At 44.6% G+C, this 18,592-nt stretch overlaps 1 protein-coding gene across 7 annotated transcripts in view; it reads right to left on the reverse strand.

Annotated features, from left to right (window-relative positions):
• Runx2 (RUNX family transcription factor 2) overlaps positions 1–18,592 on the reverse strand; it is a 325,752-nt gene that overhangs the window by 130,312 nt on the left and 176,848 nt on the right. For 6 of the 7 annotated variants that reach the window (XM_037200129.1, XM_037200128.1, XM_037200130.1 and 3 more), the window contains one exon: positions 16,148–16,309. In XM_037200129.1, coding sequence (XP_037056024.1) covers positions 16,148–16,309 — 162 coding nt within the window. Of the gene's footprint in view, positions 1–12,746; positions 15,235–16,147; positions 16,310–18,592 lie in introns of those variants that run through there. The other variant, XM_037200132.1, reaches the window with a different exon arrangement.

The following is an 18,592-nucleotide window of genomic DNA, read 5'->3' on the forward strand; positions in this document are numbered from 1 at the left end:
ACAGGACGGTATCAGACCCTCCCTGGAGCTGGTGCTCCAGGCATTTCGTGACCTGTCTGACTTTGGTAGTAGGAACCAAACCAGGGTCCTCTGCACGAAGCAAATACTGCTGAGCCATTTCCCGGGTCTCCTAATTTTTCTATTGCATACTCAGACACCATTGTCCCCAAATACAGCCAAAACAATTATTTACATAGCATTTACATTCTACAACATAACCTGGAAATTGCTTACACAGGAACAAGTGAGTAGGTCACTGGCAAGCAGGACACCATTTTATATAAAGGAATGGGCATCTGTGGTATTTACAGAGGGTTCCAGAACCTCTTGGATACCAGGGCTCAATTGCACTAAGCTTTTCTGTATACTGAGTATTATTTAATGGCTATGATGATTCTTCCTATTTTTCTCTACAATTCATTTCTCTTAGATGCCTTTTGTTTATCTCTAAGGTTTACATGATTAGAAACACTATCATTTCTGATGGTCTGAGTGTCTTGGGTCTTTTCAATTTTCTAACACTATAAAATTCCTGAATTAGGGCTGAAAATGCCTTCTCCTTCCCAGTAGATCCCCAGTCTCTTTCTCCAGGTCCTGCTGTTCCCCCAATCTCTGCCCTCCCTGACTGGACCAACTTTGGGGAGCATCCTCAGAAGACAGCAGCTTGACAGGCTGCTCAAAAGAGCTTGCCCGTGAACATGGGCCCTTGGCCTTGTCAAGATCAGTGTGATGTGTCTGGGCATACAAGCAGGATCTCTGTCCATCAGTCTCCCTATCCTCCTGTTTCCCTCCAGGCTCATCTGTGTATGGCTTACGTGGATCGGAGCCTACATTTGCCTGCCTGTTTCTAGGTAACTGTTCTCAACACGAATGGCTCCGAGTTGGGTTCTTCTGCTACACTTTTATCTGATTTGTTATATCTTTTACAAAGATTCCTTTCAAACCTTTAGACCTAAGTTCTGTGCCTTGCAGTTTGAACTCTAACCTTTTTTAAATGTTAGAGAGATACTTTGAGGACACGTTCACTTGGAAGAAACCGAAATGATGAAAAAGGAACCGAAAGATGCAATGGACCCTCCCTCCTGGGGGGACCTGTGGTGGGGGGACCCGCAGGCGTAAGTCACAGCTCCGCAAGGCTGAAGACTCCACTTCAAACAGCAGCTTGTAGATCCACAAGACGGCTGGGGAGATAGAGCGCCAGAAAGCCATGTGTTTGGATCCCCAGAACGCGCGCACAAAGCCAGGCAGTATGCCTATAACCACCATCACGGTGCAAAAGGCAGAGGGAGGGAGACGCGGGCAGATCTCTGAAGCTCATTGGCCGGCCAGCCTAGCCAGTTTGTGAGCGATCTCATCTCAAAAAACTGAAGGTAAGAAAAGGGATGGTAGTGGGAGAGAGGAGGGTTAAAAGAAGGGAATGGGGTGAAAATGAATAAATTTTATCATATTGCTGTATGAAACACAAGCAATAAAACATTTAATAAAAGTGAAGAGTGATTGTGAAAATGCCTGATGTCAACCTTGGGCCTCTATGCATGCACACCCCCATGCACAAAACACACACATTCATGCTAGTAACTATAAAACCACAAACACATACATACATACATACATACATACATACATACATACATCTTAAAAGTAAGAATACAAAATAAAGTCTACAAAGAGTGAAATAACACATCTTCGGTTTCCTCCTTTCAGGCTCCTTAGAGCAGATCTTTACTTGTTCCTTTTGCTGTGACATAGAGAAGGGTCAGTACCAAAGCCTGATGGCCGGGGTGGGACTCAATGGGCAAGTCCAGTCCCCCATCTTAGGAGGAAGGAAGTTAGTACTCAGCCTGTACCAACAACATGTACACATCCTGGCTCATGGAGAGAAACACACCTTTCCAAGATAGGTCACCAGGCTTTGCATCTTGCTCTGTTTTCTTGGTGACTCTATCTTCTATTTGTCATTCTGGTTTTGCCTTTTTCTTTATTTTTTTTCTCTTTTAAGCTGAAACTCTCTTTCGCTGTCTTGGATGGCTGGCTGGTTCTGATTGTCAACTTGACAGGCTGTGCCTTGATAGGTACACAAGGTGCGAACCTCTGGGCATGTTTGTGGGAGAGTTTCTGGGTTGGTTGAGATGGAGAGAGCCGCCCTAACTGTGTGTCGGGGGTACTACTCCATGTGCTGGGGTCTAGAGGAGAAAGTGAGCTGAGTGCCTGAACTCATCTCTGACCCCGGAGTACAGATGCCTTGTGACCAGCTGCCTCTGGCTCCGCCCACCACAGCCCCCCACCATGACAGAAGGAATCCTTCTGAACCAGGAGCTAAAGTCAGGTGTTTGTCACAACAGGGAGAAAGCAACTAACGCACCCCCAACTGAAGGTCCTAGGAGAAAGAATACTGTCTTATTTTGTATTACATTCCTTTACTTGTGTGTGTGTGTGTGTGTGTGTGTGTGTGTGTGTGTGTGTGTGTGTGTACAATGGCTCAGAGATAGAAACCAGGGGACAACTTGTGGGAGTCAGTTCTCTCCTTTAACCATAGGGGACCTGGGAATCGAACACAGGTCGCAAGTGCCTTGGCCATGAAAATTTTGTCATCATGAGGAATCTCTTTGGGGCACAAAGAACCTGAGGGGAACTGGAGGCTTGCTACAAGGACAATGCCAACAGCCCTGCCAATTTAAACCTCCTTTCGTCTTTAGCTTGTAGCTCTGAGGTCCTGCTTAGAACGATGTCAGGTCCTAACTCTTCTGAGTTCAAGGCCTTCCTACTGAGGAGACACCCCCACCTTTTGAGTCCTATCCCTGACACTCACACGGCGACACTCACCCTACTGCGCTCACCCCGCTGCGACTTTCTCAAATGGAGGATGCCAGCTTATGGGCTTGAAGTCACGACTAGCTCCTTACCCAGGGTTCTCCTTGCTTCCTGAGCATTGCCACATGCTCCCAGCATGGTTGACTAGTGAGCACTAGCAGAGGCAGGTTAGTCACACCTACGTGCTGGTCTTAAAGGAACTGGTATGCAAAGGAACTAGTATGCAAACCTATGAGAGATTGGAAAACACATGGCCTGCACTTTAAGAGGAAGTGCTTACAGTACCATTTGCGTCCCAGAATGCACCTTGTCACTTGCCTTTCATTGCACTGAAATCTGGTTTTACCACTGTTCTGGCCTAAATGAGCTAAGTGTCCTCACTGTCGATGGGATGCAGGAGTAAGTTCCCGGGGCTGAGTGTCTAGCCACTGTGCCATCCGACAATACAAAAGTTGTCTGCCCTGTTCATCACTTTCCCTCCTATGAGTAGAATAGGTTCAATGGATGAGTGAATTAACACCGGCAATAACTTACGTTAAGAAATATTTTTATGGGACTTGAGTTGACTCGGCTCTTAAAGGGGGATGCTGCTCTTCCAGAGGACTCCAGTTCTGTTCCCAGCACCCATAGTGGGTAGTTCACAACTACCTGTAATTAGAGCTACAAAGGGCTCCAGAGTCTCTGGTCTCTGTGGGTACCTGAACACTGGTGTACACACACACACACACACACACACACACACACACACACACACACACACTCACGCACGCACGCACGCACGCACGCACACAATTAAATTTAAAAATTTAAAGAAACATTCTGCCACCAGGCAGTGGTGGCGCACGCCTTTAATCCCAGCACTCAGAAGGCAGAGGCAGGTGGATCTCTGTGAGTTAAAGGCTAGCCTGATCTACAGAGAGAGTTCTGGGACAGCCAGGGCTACATAGAGAAAGAATCATTTTATCACGTGACTCTAAAACACTGTGACACAATGGCTCAGTGAGAGGAACCGTGTCAGGATTCAGATCATAGTTTCCTTAACTCTAGCTAATTTCTCCAGCATAGGCGTGCCCTCTGGTCTCACTTTTTCTGTCCTAAGAGTTAGTTGCTTTCCCTTATTTGCCTTGCTATTGTCACTGTCATTTTTGAGGCAGGGGTCTTGCTACGTTACTCAAGCTAGCCTCAAGTTTGTGGACTTAAATGATCCTCCTGCCTCGATTCCTGGCTTGTAGGAAGGCCCTGCAGCTCACAGGAGAATCAGCTGTTCTTCCGTTTCTGTCACACCCATTCTTAAAGTAAAAATGATGAACACAGGTCAACTACATAAAGTCATGTAAAATTAAGTTCCTTAATATAAAAAAAATTAAATCTTCAGTGTTCAGTCTGTCTATGGATTCCGACACACTGTTAGACTCTGCATACCAGGCCCTAAAGCAGAGATTCAGCCGGGATCAGGAAACAAGGTCTGCATGCTCATTGTTTTGGGTATTGATTAACCATCATAATCAACTGATGAACCAAAACACAGTTGTCTTTAACGTCTATTGGCACTTGTGAATGTTAATTGAGTTTTTGAATGAATCACTACCTCTAGCCTTCATGGTGATTATTGACAGTGTATTTGGTTTGCCGCTGTGATAACACCTTTCCCGAAAGGAAAATCCTATCTTTTCTTGATTTAATTTACACTCACCAACATCCAAAGCTCTATGATCTACCTTGGAAGAAACCTAAGCCCAACAAATTCTATTCACATGTGAGAAAAACTAAGACCCATAGAAATTCAGCCATTGGCCCAAGAACCCAGAGGCATACCCAAAAGAGAGTTCATCAAATGCCGGACAAGTCCTGTGCCCAGTACACTCTCAATGATGCTACGGTTGGTCAATAGCTCTGCCATGTGCCTGGACCAAGGGAGAAATGTTTTCCTGACAGATCACATCAACACGATCTGATTGAGGCACTGGCGTCGGGTTCAAAGTCCCTTTGGGAGGTACTGCCTGTTTCAGAGGCTTCAACCACTTGTTAAATTAAAGGGACCTCGGGAAGTCTTATTAACCCTTCAAGGGATTCTTTTGACATCTGCAGGTTTTTAAGGTCAGGGAACTTTAACTTTCTCTGTTAACTGCCTGGAGGACACAACTCTTTCCTTTTAGACTCATGTAGTAGATTCTCCATGTGCCTTTAAACCATGATGATTAAACAGCGTTTTCCCAAGGTACAGGCTGGGAGCTTATTGGTTGTTTTCTTAATTGATGATGACTACAACACTATTATTAATTTTTTAAGTCTGTTTTTATTTCTTCACAGTTTTTTTTTATTCGGAAAGAGTTCCTCTTAATAAAGCATGGCTTTACTATGTCCGCATGGACGAATTGGTTATTAACTCCATGCTCTCCTTGGCACAGGGTAGGGTGTGTTTATAAGCATCGTCTTAGTTGTCATTATGATTCTATTAACTATAGCATTATTACTAATTGCACAGGCAGCTGGAACCATGACCACTTTGGCTGGAGAGAGCTCTGAAGTAATTAATGCAAGGCGAGCAATCTCTACCACAATCTCTCCCAGCAGTGAGCAAGCCCTGTTTCCACAGAAGTCAGTGCTCAGTGACGCAGAGGGTGATGCCATGAGCAAGTCATTCCAGTGTCTCTGTTGTTTCTAGAATGCATGGCCCTGCATGCCTCTTGTTCTAGGTAGCTCTTGTTAACTGGACATAGGCTAGAGTGCTGTGTGGGGACTCTGGGGGGAGAGGAAACCTCAACTGAGGGACTGCCTCCATCAGACTGACCCATGTGCAAGTCTGTAGGGCACTTTCTTGACTAATGATTGCCGGGGGAGGACCAGTCCACTGGGGACAGTGTCACCCCTGGGCTGGTGGTCCTGGAATGCATGAGAAAGCAGGCTGAGCAAGCGATGGGAGGCAAGCCAGTAAGCAGCAACCATGGCCTCTGCTTCAGTCCCTGCCCTGGGTTCCCTCAGTGGTAAACCATTGCCTGGAAGTGTATGATGAAATAAACCCTTTCCTCTCCAAGCTGCTTTTGGTCATGGTGCCTGTCACAGCAGCATAGAGCAGATTCAGACACATGTCAAGAATGTTGGCAAGTCCATGTATTCTGATTGTAGTGACTTACAAATGCATGGGCTCATGCGTGTTAAAGCATAGTGTGAACAGTGCTGTTTCACTTTATCAAAGACACTGGCTGATTCCACACTGTATTTCATGCTGGAACACATACGCATTTACAGAATATGAAATTCAGGTAAATGGCAACAGTTGTTCATCTCCCATAGGACCCCACCTCTGGACACATTAGCATCCAGCTAGCCCTCAGCATGGTGAGCCCCTATGCTTACAGCACTGGCTATTGGGCAGACTTCCCTGCTGAAGGTAAGGGCTTCCCATGGGCCTATGTAAGCAGAATGTGGACAGTGGAATTACAGAAAGACAGAAAAGGATTAGGGAGCCAGGCTTGAGGCCTAGGGGAGCTATCCATCTAGCCAGAGTTACAGGGAGATAGCAAAGGATTAGAAGCCTAGGCCTTGGGCTTAGGGGAGCTTTCAATCTAGCTAAAGAAAGATCCCATATATTCTTGTAAGATATTAAAAATCATTATGAAAAAATCATTATGAAGCCAAACATAATATAGGCAATTTTTAAAGTTAAAAATATAACTGTTGAAACAATTCAGAATAAAAGGATAACCTTTGATTATTTAAAAAAAAAAAAAAAGAGTTGTTTTTTTTTTTTTAATTCCCAAAAGGCATTGGCTCTAAGTTGGTTACAAGTATAAGTTAATAGAACCGAAGAAGTCTCTCTTTACTAAGATTCTGAGCATCCCTGGCTTGTGCTGGCCTATACTGGCCTACATCCCAACATGACTGTGATGTATCTCCTAGCTGTCCATGTTATGTCTCCTAGATGAGAAGAGTGAATGCCTCCCCCACAGACTCTGCTTCCTGTGTCTTTCACTCCTCGCCTGCTGTTTTTGCACATTTCAAGTACATGAGGACCACTTATTGAGTCGACCTGAAGTAACTGAAGGAAGATATCCCTCCCAGGAAGAAATATAAAAGCCTAACAGCGCAAAGGGTGTTAGTCAAATCTAAGGCATTCTTAGCAGGCAAAAACCACCTGAATTAAACCAATGACCATTGTAGCCTGCAAGCCCAGAGGCTGGGAATGAAGACGGAGTTTGACTCTGAGTACCTGGCACAAAGAAGGACACAGACACACCCGGAGGTCACTAACCAGGACAGTAGGGTGACCTGAAGCCTTATCACACAGGAAGGTGTGAGAAGTCAAGGGGACCTATGAGGAAAATGCAGCCCCAGGAGGTTTCATGAGAAACGACAGTAGTCAAGAATGGATCATTTGCTTTGTTCTGGAAGAACGGCTTCTCGTGCAGTTTACAATTGCGTTCATGTAACTTCCATCATTTTCTCAGAAGAGCCTCTGACACTTTATTGCATGATGGCTATAATTAATGTCAGACTCAAAATTAGAAATCAAAAATTCTATTTGATCCTTTGGTTTCAAGTTGGACCTAGAGTATGTTTTGGCATGATTACTAACTGTTAGCAGAAAGTTCTGGAAACAGATGTAGTATTGATATGTGCTCTAAATATGAAACACATTGCAGAAAGAGTTGGAGATAAAAATATATACTGCTTGTGCACACTCTGGCCATGCCATTTCCTGTCTTTATCAGCAATAAAAGTCTCTCTCGTTTACCCTTCTTTTGTTGTCCCAGGTGAGCAAAATCCTTCTTCCTTCTGTTTCCCTTTTCTTTTCTTTTTTTAATTTTTAAGTACGTGTGTGTGTGTGTGTGTGTGTGTGTGTGTGTGTGTGTGTGTCTGTGTGTCTGCATGAATTCCCCCCCCCCACACACACACACGATGGCACACATGTGGAGGTCAGAGGACAATTTGCGGAAGTCAATCGGTTCTCCCCTTCCATGGTGTAAGTCCCCAGGGTTGTCAGGTTTGGTGGCACTAGCCTTGACTCTCCGAGCTGTCTCACCAGCCCTTCTTTTCCATCTTTGTGACTCTCTTGTTGGTTTTTCCTATCTTCTTTCTCATTGGTAGACGTTTCCTTGCACTACACTAAGCACTAACTCGGTGCCAGAGACTGTGGTGGGCTGCGATGGTCCAAGAATGTGTGCGACATAGCTGCCGTCCTTGAAAAGCTTGCCTTGTGGGTAAAGAAAGCCATATGTAACACAATCCCCGAGCTGACTTCAAACAAGCATCCAGCTGCCCTTTGCTTTTCTTTAACCAGCAGTGATGGGCTGCTGTTTCCTCAGAAGCTGGTAAGCATGCACTGTCCATCTTCCCAGAAAGATGTGGACACCGGAGAGGAAGAGTCAGGAGTACGGAGATGAAACGGGGGCAGTGTAGATAAGAGAACAGCTTGCTAAGAGCAGAGTTAGAGATGAGATGCCCGAGAGGAAGCCACAGGGCCCTGCACAGCAGCTTGAGAGCCTTGGCATAGAGTGGGAGGCAGCTCTGGGTTCTTCTCTCTCTGAGAGAGAAAGGAAACACCTTGACCTAGGAACAACTAATACAGCAAAGCAAGAAGATAAATGGACCGTGATTTTTAACTAAGTCAGTTCTGTATGAATGATTCCCTAAAGGAGTTTGTCTATGGGACAAATTAAGAAAAAGGCCTGTATGGGGTGTGCATAAGTGGTGTATAGGGGGTGTGTGTGTGTGTGTGTGTGTGTGTGTGTGTGTGTGTGTGTGTTGCATGTGTGTGCCTGTGTTCTTGTGTAAGAGCATACATATGTGTGAGGGGAGTATGCACGAAGATATGTTCGTGCCTGTGGAGGGCAGAGGACAATCTCAGGTATCAATCCTCAAGAGCCATCCTCCATGTTTTTGAGACAGGGTCTCCTACCCATGAGGCTAGGCTGGCCTGCCAGAGAGCCTCAGGAATCCACCCACTGCCTCCCCAGTTACATGGTTCTAGAGACCAAACAGGCCACTATGCTCGCAAGCAAACATTTTCTCACCAACCCTAGAAAAAGAAACTAAGATTTATTTATACTTTAAAATGTATGTATGTGAGTGTCTGGCCTTCCTGAGTTTATGCACACAATGTGCATGCAAGGGCCAGCGGCAACCAAAAGATCGTGTTGGAGGCCCTGGGACTAGAGTTACAGTGATGAGCGAGCGAGCTACCAGACGGGTGCTTGGAACCAAACCTGGGTCTTTTGCAACAGCAGTAAGTGATCTTAACCACTGCGCCATCTCTCCAGCCCTAGTGGAAAGGTCTTAAAAACAGAAGCAAAACCAAGCCAGACTGAGTATATGAAAATCCATTTGGCCACCTTCACCACGGCTAGGACAGATACTCTTCCGTAGGAAGGTACATAGAAAGTTTTTCTAACAAAAAAAAAGGAGTCACAGACAGAGTCAGTGACGTAACAAAATCAAAATCAGGAGATGCAGACAGGGAGAGTATTTAAGTTTTTAAAAATGCAATAACCTTCTTCCACCGTATATGTTTAAATCTCAATTACTTCAAAAATTTAAAAACTGCAGAAATGGTAAAAAAAAAAAAAAAAATCTGTGTTTTCTAGGAGATCGGAAGGGGAAAAAAAAAGAATGGCTGCTAGGTGGTGTGGGGGCAGTCTCGGGGCAGGGAGCCTAGTGTGTACGTGTGTGCAATGGTGGATACTGTAGGATTGGCAAGACCCACAGAACTGTGCAACACCAAGGGTGAAGGAACCCTCAAGTAGACTCTGGGCTCAATTTCCTACCAGTGGATCTTAACAGTTGTAACAACGCAAGATGTAAGGGACAGGCCTCAGTGGGTGATGGCCGGAGGATATGCAAGCTCCCTGTTCCTAGTCTTCTGGCAGTTAAAGGTAAAACGACTGTGAAACAGATAGTAATTTAAATAACAGATATCAGCGTCTTTCCTTCTTTCAAAAGTAATAATGCAACTTAGTTTTCTCACTGACATTCATTTGGTGAGTCCTAATGTTGTCTTACTCTTTGTAAAATTCTGAGACACGTGGATAAGCAATTCTGAGTTCCTTCACTCCACGGCACCACTAAGGCACAGGAAGCCAGGCGACAGCCCCGAGAACAGTAGAGAGACTCTTTGGTGACATGAAGACTAAAATCTGAATTTCCTCACCTAAATTGCTCTTCTTGGATCACAGCAGCCGCTGTGTCCTGAGAAACTCAGTACACCTGGTGAAAGGCTCGCCCACTCCCGAGGGGATGTCTGTCAGGGGAGGCTGTGTCAGATCTTACAGGAAAATGTGTGGCCACGTGCTTGCCATCTCTGCATACGCATGACCCCTTTTTCAACTACCCTACGTGTTGGAGGTTGCGTACGTGTCAGAGGTAAATCCCACCCACACCTACATCCCCACCCTGCCCCAGCAACAACTGACAAGATCCTTGTATTTAAAAAAAAAAAATCAGAGTCAAACCACCTACATAAGTTATACTCTGAGCTGGGGTACCTCAGGCTAACTACAAATAACTGCAATTAGTCATGCAAACAGGCTTACTCAGCCTTACGGTCTGGGCCAACATTCTCCAACAGACAGAGTGGGACTGAAAAGCAATCTTTATTCCCGGTACCAGAGTAAACCGAGGTTCAAGTGGGATTAAAACACATCTGCTCTTGTCAGAAGACAGACTATTTTTAGGGAAAGCAAGATGAACTCTGACCTACAAATTTGAAAACGCCCGGATCAATCACCATCGGTATGATGAGAGGAATATGGAGCATGCCATTGTTAACACGTGGGACGTGTCTTTGTTTAGGGGCCATTAAATTTAATAACTTCCCCCTTTATGGCTTTAAACAGGGCCCCTCTTTGAAATAAAAGTGGCTCCATCGAACTTAATTACTTGCCCGTGGCCGCTGTGGCGGGGGTGTGCTCACCAGACAGGTGGTGCTGTTAACAGGAGTGGGTCTGCGGGGAAAGCGGGGGATCAGGACCGCTAGCGCTTTATTAAAGTTGTCTTAACTTTCCGCTTTATTAGTATTAATTGCTGGGGTTTCTTTTTAAACTTCCTGAAGGCGCTGTTCCCTCCTGGGCGTAGCGAGCTGTTCTGTAGAAATAGATGCTCACATGGATGTGGCCCACTGCTGGAGCTATTGATTTCAAAAACTGAATTCAGGAGATTTGACAGGGACTGGGTCATGAGGGATATTTTTTTTAAACGAGCTGTATCAAACACCAATGGGTTTTAGACTATATGAGCTGATCCTCCTGGCAGATCTCAAGTGATCAAATGGGTCATCCCTCTACCCCCAGCAACTTCTATATTTTTGTGGTAGCGACAAAATAATTTTCAGTGACCTTATTTATTAGGCTAATGCCACTCTGATGACTTTGGGAAGAAATATCATAGCTCTGAGAGCCATTAAAATGGCAACCTCTTCAACAGCTTTGTGAAGTTGAGTGGAATTACTTTTGATACTAAGATATATAATGAAGAGATTCAAGACTATTTGATTAAAGAGAAAAAAAGAAACTTTCAGGGAAAAAAAACTTTATGGGAAAGGCATAAATGCCATGAAAATATTCTTGGGGTAACTCCTAGTGGCCTCCCCCAAAGTAACGGAGCAGTCAACACGTATGATTCTTCCCTGTGTGTAGTAACCAGGCCTCCAGAGAGCAGGTGAAAAAGACCACGGGAAGTGTGTGCACCGGCCCCGTCCACCTCCACACCACAGAAGAGGTCAGGCAGGAGGGAGGGAGGGAGCTACAGAAGTGGGGAGAACCGGCAGGTTCCGGGAGAGGAAGAGAATAAAGCCCCCCCCCCACATCAGAGTCAGTAAGGAGTCTTTCTTCTTTCTGTGGCAGAATTATTACATGAAATACAGTTTGAAGGTCAATAATTATCTACAGAGTATTCTGTAATGACCTCCAGAAAAGTAATTAGAATCTCATGAAGCCACGTGAGTGCCCTGCATACGCCCAGCCTCATGGGTGATGGGTGTTGTTAAAGTCCCGCTACAGTTTGGGCTGCATGCCTTCTGGTCTCTGCGTTGTCCTAACCTGCTTCTTTACAGGAACCACTGAGAAATCACTCTGGCTACTTCTGTGTAGTGAATATTCTTTTAGAATGACACAAGATGATGTGAGATCACACATGTATGCAGCCACTGGGGGATGGGATGTTACTTAACCTTATTATACAAGGTCTTACTTACTGTAGCACACATGGTGCGGGAAGAAGCCCAGAAACTCTGGGGCTGCTTCTGACCTTTAATGCCATGAGGCTGGTGTCCGATTGATGAACTTGACTTTTATAATTTACATCATTACAATCAAGAAGGACCCATTTGTCAACTAGATCACAAACAAATATAGTGTTTGGTTACAATCCTATCAACTACTCTTGTTCTTACAACACCATTTAAGGCTGCCTCGGATTAAGGGAAAACATCCTGCATTCTTACTGCATGCCTATGTATTTCAAGACATCTAGTGGTACAACTTTCTCTGGAGCGGGTGGGGACCAGGTGGCATGCCCTCACCATCTTACTGGACCTTGTTTTGTTTGTGCCTGGCTTCCAGAAAGGAGCTGAAGAAGACTACAGCAACTACCAGCATGACACCACTGTCACTGCCGTGGTTCCTTCGGTTCTAGAACCCAATCTACACCTGGAAAGTCAGAGGGAAGGGTACACACACAAAGGCAGCAAGTGATGAATATGGGTCCTCTAAAGTCCCCAGGAACTATCATTCAGACTATCTCTTTTGAACAGTATTTTAGGGTGAACTGGAGTTTCCTTAGAAGCACATCTTTCTAATTATTTCTATTCCTATGAGCCCCGGAACAGACCCCACACATATATACCCTAGTAAACAGAAGTACAACCTAAGATTTTTTATTTATTGTATAATTTAACTTTTCTTAATACTTTACTTTTTGTGAATACCCTATCTGATTTTAGCTTTATAAATATTCATTTAAAATTTTTAATAATAATAATGTAAATACTTTAGAAATTCTTTGTGCTATATATCGTATGAAGTGAACTTCATATATTGTATGGTTTTTGAACTACATAGGAGGGTTAATTCATTTAAAAATTGAAATATTCCGAAGCATGGTTTGTTTTTAAATATGTTCTGTGGGTTTTCCTTTTTGTTAAGCAAATAATCCTCTTTCAAAATTTTAGGTTCCTATTTATTTTATTAATTTAAGCCAAGCTTTGCCTGCAAATGATATACAGATATACAATTTTTAAAACAATTTTAGCTTCAACATATGAGCTATCATCTGTCACATGCTGTGTGTCAGGTCTATCCTAAATAGTTTACACTCTCCCACTAATCCTAAGAGATCATTATTTTTTCCCTATTAATAAAGTTTTATAAACCTAACGTTTAGACAGTTAAGGAACTTTTGCCTGGTGTTTGCATGGGTGCAAACTTAGATCTGAACCTACTATTTCTCACCCAACATCATCTGCAAGTATCTTGTGTATCCCTTTGGACCAGAAAGCATCTCAAAAGTGACCTTCTGAGGATAGTGATAGAGGTTAGCATTTGAGCTGTCCATGTTACAGACAAACAGTAGGTGGACAAGAGGCCTAGCCATGGTAGACAGACTAGAGGCCTGGCCATGCAGAAAGACTAGAGGCCTGGCCATGGCAGACAGACTAGAGGCCTGGCCATGGTAGACAGACTAGAGGCCTGGCCATGCAGACAGACTAGAGGCCTGGCCATGCAGACAGAATAGAGGCCTGTCTACAGCCACAGTACACATAGATTCCATCCAAAGGGGTTTATTTTCTAGAGAAAAAAACAAAACCTTCAAGTCTCGCTTATAGGAAGGTCAGTCTTGTGTATCTTAAGAAGGATTTTATACATCAAAGAGAATAACAGTAAAGTAGAAATTGTGCAATTTGGCCTCTATAATCCTACAAAACAATTGTCTCCCCAACATGATCTCCAGGATGGGTCCTGGGGAGTAGAAGAGGCACTTGCTCCTGGCCCATTAGGTAGTACTGGGTGCATGGCCCCACAGCCAAGAGCCAGGTCAGGAGTTGCCGAGTTCCTCCAGCTCCTGACAGTCCCCAGCTGCCTGTTCCTTCCTGTTTCTCCACACGCTGACAGGAGGGATTTTCTGTTCTCTTTAATGTTTATACAGAACCTCCCACCTTGGCTCCATGTTACTCCTGACAGTTACTCTACCAGTTACAACTGACAGAGATGCTCAGAGAGGAGGAAAGAACTGGACTGGACTGGATTCTAATCCGGTATAAAGCAGGGTCTCCTTCCTGCCTTTGGCTTAAGATCACAGCCAGGCAGCTTCTGCTCCTGCCTCTTTCTCTGCAGAATGGAAAGAACTAGAATGTCATTTGATGGCAATGCTTCAAGTGACAAGATCAACATAACCTTCTTCCACATCACATGTGTGAATGGCAAACACTGAGGACCAGCCCATGGGGCAGTCATCTGCCAAGGCTGTTTATAGCCGTTTCCATGGTGAATCTGGGTATGAACACACCCCCATAAGAAAATGCTGTAGGTTTGTGTCTCTGCAACTACAGTTGTCTTCTGGGGCCCTTTCTTTCTTTTAAAAGATTACTCTTATTTTCTGTGTGTGTGTGATTGCCTGAGTGTATGTGTGTGTGTGCCCGGCCCCCGTGGAGATCAGAACAGGGTATCAGATCCCCTGTAACTAGAGTCATAGGTGGCTTTGATCTGCTCAATGTAGATGTTGGGAAACAAACCTGGGCCCTTTGCGAGAGCAGCAAGTGTTCTTAAAGACTGAGCCATCTCTCCATCACCACTGGGGCTTTTTGAAGGAACAAAAATCCGCTTCAACTACAAAAGGTTGGTCAGATGGAAGCCCAAAGGGACCCAAAATGCAAGCGAGTCTGCACAAGTCTGTTTTAAGAGTCACTTTGGCTCTATGCAAAGCTGAGTCTCCCTATGCATACAGATGAAATGATCTAAACTAAGTCAACTCCATCCAATACCGGGGCCTCAGCCCTGTGCTAACTTTTACCCCCCTGTGCGTCTTCCTTTTCCTCTCCTGTGTCCCTGATTGATGTGTTGCCTAAAGGAGAGGGTGATTTCACTCAAGAGAGACGAAAACTGTACATCTATACTTGGCCCAGCTCCCAACAGATGTCATGTGATTCATAAGCAAAAGCAGCAGTGGTCAATAAAAATGTGGTAACATGGTTATCCAAAGAACCTTCCAGCTCTCCCTCCACCCCTCTCCCATCCCTACTCACCCCGGGGAGTCCATCTGCAGCAGAAAATGTGAAGGCACTAGGACCAGAGAGCCCTTTCCTGCTACTCGCTTGAGAAACAAAGCCTTCCCTCCTCCCAAGTTGAAAGAAATAAAGGAGAGTGGACTAATGGGAGCTGGTGGAGCTTCAGCTTGTCAGTGACGCGACTCAGCGGAGAAAGGAACGGCTCCGAGCTTTGCAGAAGAGTGACAGAGAGGGAGAAACGGAAACAGAAAGAAAGAGACAAAGAAAGACATTAACCTGGCCAGGAGTCGAACAGGTGCTGGGGGCCCAAAGGCTGACACAGGAGGACATGAGGAAAGTGGCCGTGTGCCCCTGTGGAGTCACAGCTGACGATTAATGTGAGGGGGTGAACATCGGAGTGAGTGGGGAGATTTGTCCCCCCTTACTTATAGGACTCGTATGGACGGGTGAGGGCCTTCAGCTTCTCTCTACATGTCTGTCTGGAGTCATTACTGAAACTTTCTGGCTCCCTCTGCTGCATTCTGCTGGATGGGGAAGAAGGTGGCCAGGCCATTTCAGACACACACACACCTCCACTGTGATTTACAACCTCTGGGTGTCTTTGGAGTGATGGATTTGTGAGTACGGGGGCTGCCACACAGAGTGACAGTGTGCCTTCGTCTTGAGCTGCTGCATGCTGCCTTCCAAGGCTCCTCTGGGCCTCTCACTGTGCTGTGAATGACTAGGTCTCCTAAGTGTCCTCATCTTGGAACTGGTTACTGAGGAGCCCGAGCAAAAAAAAAAACTGAGGGGGATTGCCATCAGTCTGTACTTTGGCTCATAAGCAGAGGAAGGCCTAGGGTGCAACCTTTGGGAGAAGGCTCTATCTGAAAGACAGCACCCCTCAACTGGGCTGCGATTCAGCAGGACACTAACTGGGTAGCATAAAAAGGATGCCATCTCTGATGGATTTTCATCTCTTGGATTAAAAATGTTCAAGCGTTTGATAGCCCCGTAAACTGGGAAGACCGGGTGCCTCCAATAGACAGTGACTGCGAGCGTGGATAAGCCAGGCCTCCATCCCCATCCCCCACCCCCTGCCCCTGTGCAGGAGTGGGCTTCTAGTGAAAGCTTGGTCTTTACCTGAAATGCGCCTGGGCACGTCGGTGATGGCGGGTAGCCCAGTGCCCCGTGTGGAAGACAACGGCGTGGTGGAGTGGATGGATGGGGACGTCATCTGGCTCAGGTATGAGGGGTAGGACTGGTCGTAGGACCACGGCGGGGAAGACTGGGCCTGCCTGGGATCTGGAGGAGGGAAAAAAAGATGAAAAACAAAAGCAGTTCAGTATTCCAGCTACTGCAGCCTTAGAAACATGCAGCCCAGAGCTTAGACAAAGGACAGAAGAGAAACGAGACTACAAAATAAATAACAGTAATAAATATCTCCCACGGCCTCTCCATCTTAGGCCTCAAATAGCCCAGGGCTCTCTAGACTTGATGTCTCAATGAACACGACAAAACGAGCGAGCATAAGGCCCATCTGTCTCTCTTATGCATAAATATTTCTATTTGGAAAGTCCAGTGGCCATTTAGAAAACAATCCATTTTGCTTATTTTACAAAGAGGAATTTATTTTATTTATTCTTGGTGTTTTCTAAAATTCCTTTCCCAAACACTCTTTTTAAATTATATTTTTCTGTCAATTAGCTCGTTTAGCTTTCCAGAAAGATGCAGACTTCTCCTTTAACCGTTGTTTATCTGGCTCGCTATGTTCCAGTGGTGTTCTTTTGGTCTTAAAGGGTGTGAGTCTGTGCTTCTCCTACAGTGAGCTTTCTTCCTGGGAGGGTCAATGGAATGGCATTTTCTGACAGGGATGGGGTGGAGGGTGAGGAGGCAGAGGACAGGGACGGGGATGAGAATGGAAGAGGTAGCGTGCACACTGACTAGAAAGGAAGGAAGCAGGATACATTATCTCATAATAAAGCTTAAGCAGAAAATATCCTTTGAGAAAAGACAGAAGTCAATTTTAAAACCAACTGTGATTGAATATTGAAAAGCTTTGCTGCCTGCCATCCAGGCTCCAGGTCAAACGCGTGTGTTCCTGGTGGCAGGAAGATGACCCCAACCAGGAGAAGAGGCAAATGTTTTAATCCCACTGAGATCTGTTTTAGAAGTGTCATGTGTTTGGACTGTGGCTTCCAGGTCCCCATAGTCACTGATAATTTAAATAATGGACAGAAGACTGCTCAAGGTTAGTTGGCCAGAGCTGATGATGTTTTTGTTGGGCTCCTTGGGGTTTCTGAGAGCTGGAGGCTCTCAGCTAAGTAGTTTAGTAAAAGGCCATTCATTTGGATAAGAAAAGAGAAGGTTTTGTCTTGTTTCCCTTTGGGCCTACACCACCTCCCTTTCCCAAGGGGTCACCCATTCAAGCACTAAGTAGGCCCAGCCCTGCTTAGCCTCCAGGGTCAGGTGAGACTGGGTGTGTTTAGGATGGTTTGGGCAGAGATGAGAAGGTAAACTTGTTACTATTTCCAAAAATACTGTGCACTATTTTAATCTTACTCAAAAGTTGACAGAATCATAAGCAAATTTCACCTAATTAATTTTAAATACTAGCTTAAAATTGTTATGCTAATTTTAAAAAAAATTAAGAGTTGGCTCTTACCGGATGTAATTTGAATATAGATGTATTGGTGTATTTGAATATAGATGGTCTTTGGAATGTTTACAACTAGGTCAGAACTACCTCTGAGATTTCTACTCTCTACGTGGCCTTGGCCACATAGAGCCTGGGTTTCCTCATCCATAAAGGAACTCTTATAATAATCTGGTCACAGGAATATGAGATTACATGAAAAACTATTAAGAGACCACTACAACAGGAGACTTTCAGTACAGAGATCTCCCTTTTTAAAGATTAATTTGCAAATGTATATGTCTTTGTATGTGTGTTCACATGAGTGCAGGTGACTGCAGGGGCCAAAAGAGGGCGTAGGATCCCTGGAGCTGGATTACAGGCAGCCATCCAACGTGGGTGCTGAGAACTGAACTCACACAACTCTGCAGTACATAATCCCAATCTCTGAGCCATCCTCCCAGCTCTCCTTCTTACATCCTTATCTTAAAATAGAACAAAAAACAAAAACAAAAAAACTCTTCATAACAGATTGTGTGTTCCATACTTAAAACACATTTGGGATGGAGTACCTTTGGAATAGGTATAAAATTCTCTCATTGATTATTATTGTTTGAAAATTAACAGCTTAATTTTTTTTTAAATGTATCTGAACAGTCAATTCAGGTTTATTCCTCAAAATAAAAATGAATACATAACAAGACTCAGATTTTTCCTAGGCTATTTCCTCTTTTAAAGCCTCTAGGTTTTTTTCTATGTAGTCGAAGCTGTTGAGTTTCAGCTATTTCTTGTTTATTTGTTCAGTTTGGAAACAATTTATTTAAAGACTATCTAAATAGAACATACTTCCTTGAGTGGAAATAATTAAATACATCTGGATATTTATCTGATGTTTACTGACATTAATAGATTGGGGGGGGGCACCCAATTCAAGTTTAAGGACCATTTACCCA

The sequence above is a fragment of the Peromyscus leucopus genome, chromosome 16_21, assembly GCF_004664715.2.
Source record: "Peromyscus leucopus breed LL Stock chromosome 16_21, UCI_PerLeu_2.1, whole genome shotgun sequence".
Classification (NCBI taxonomy): Eukaryota; Metazoa; Chordata; class Mammalia; order Rodentia; family Cricetidae; genus Peromyscus; species Peromyscus leucopus.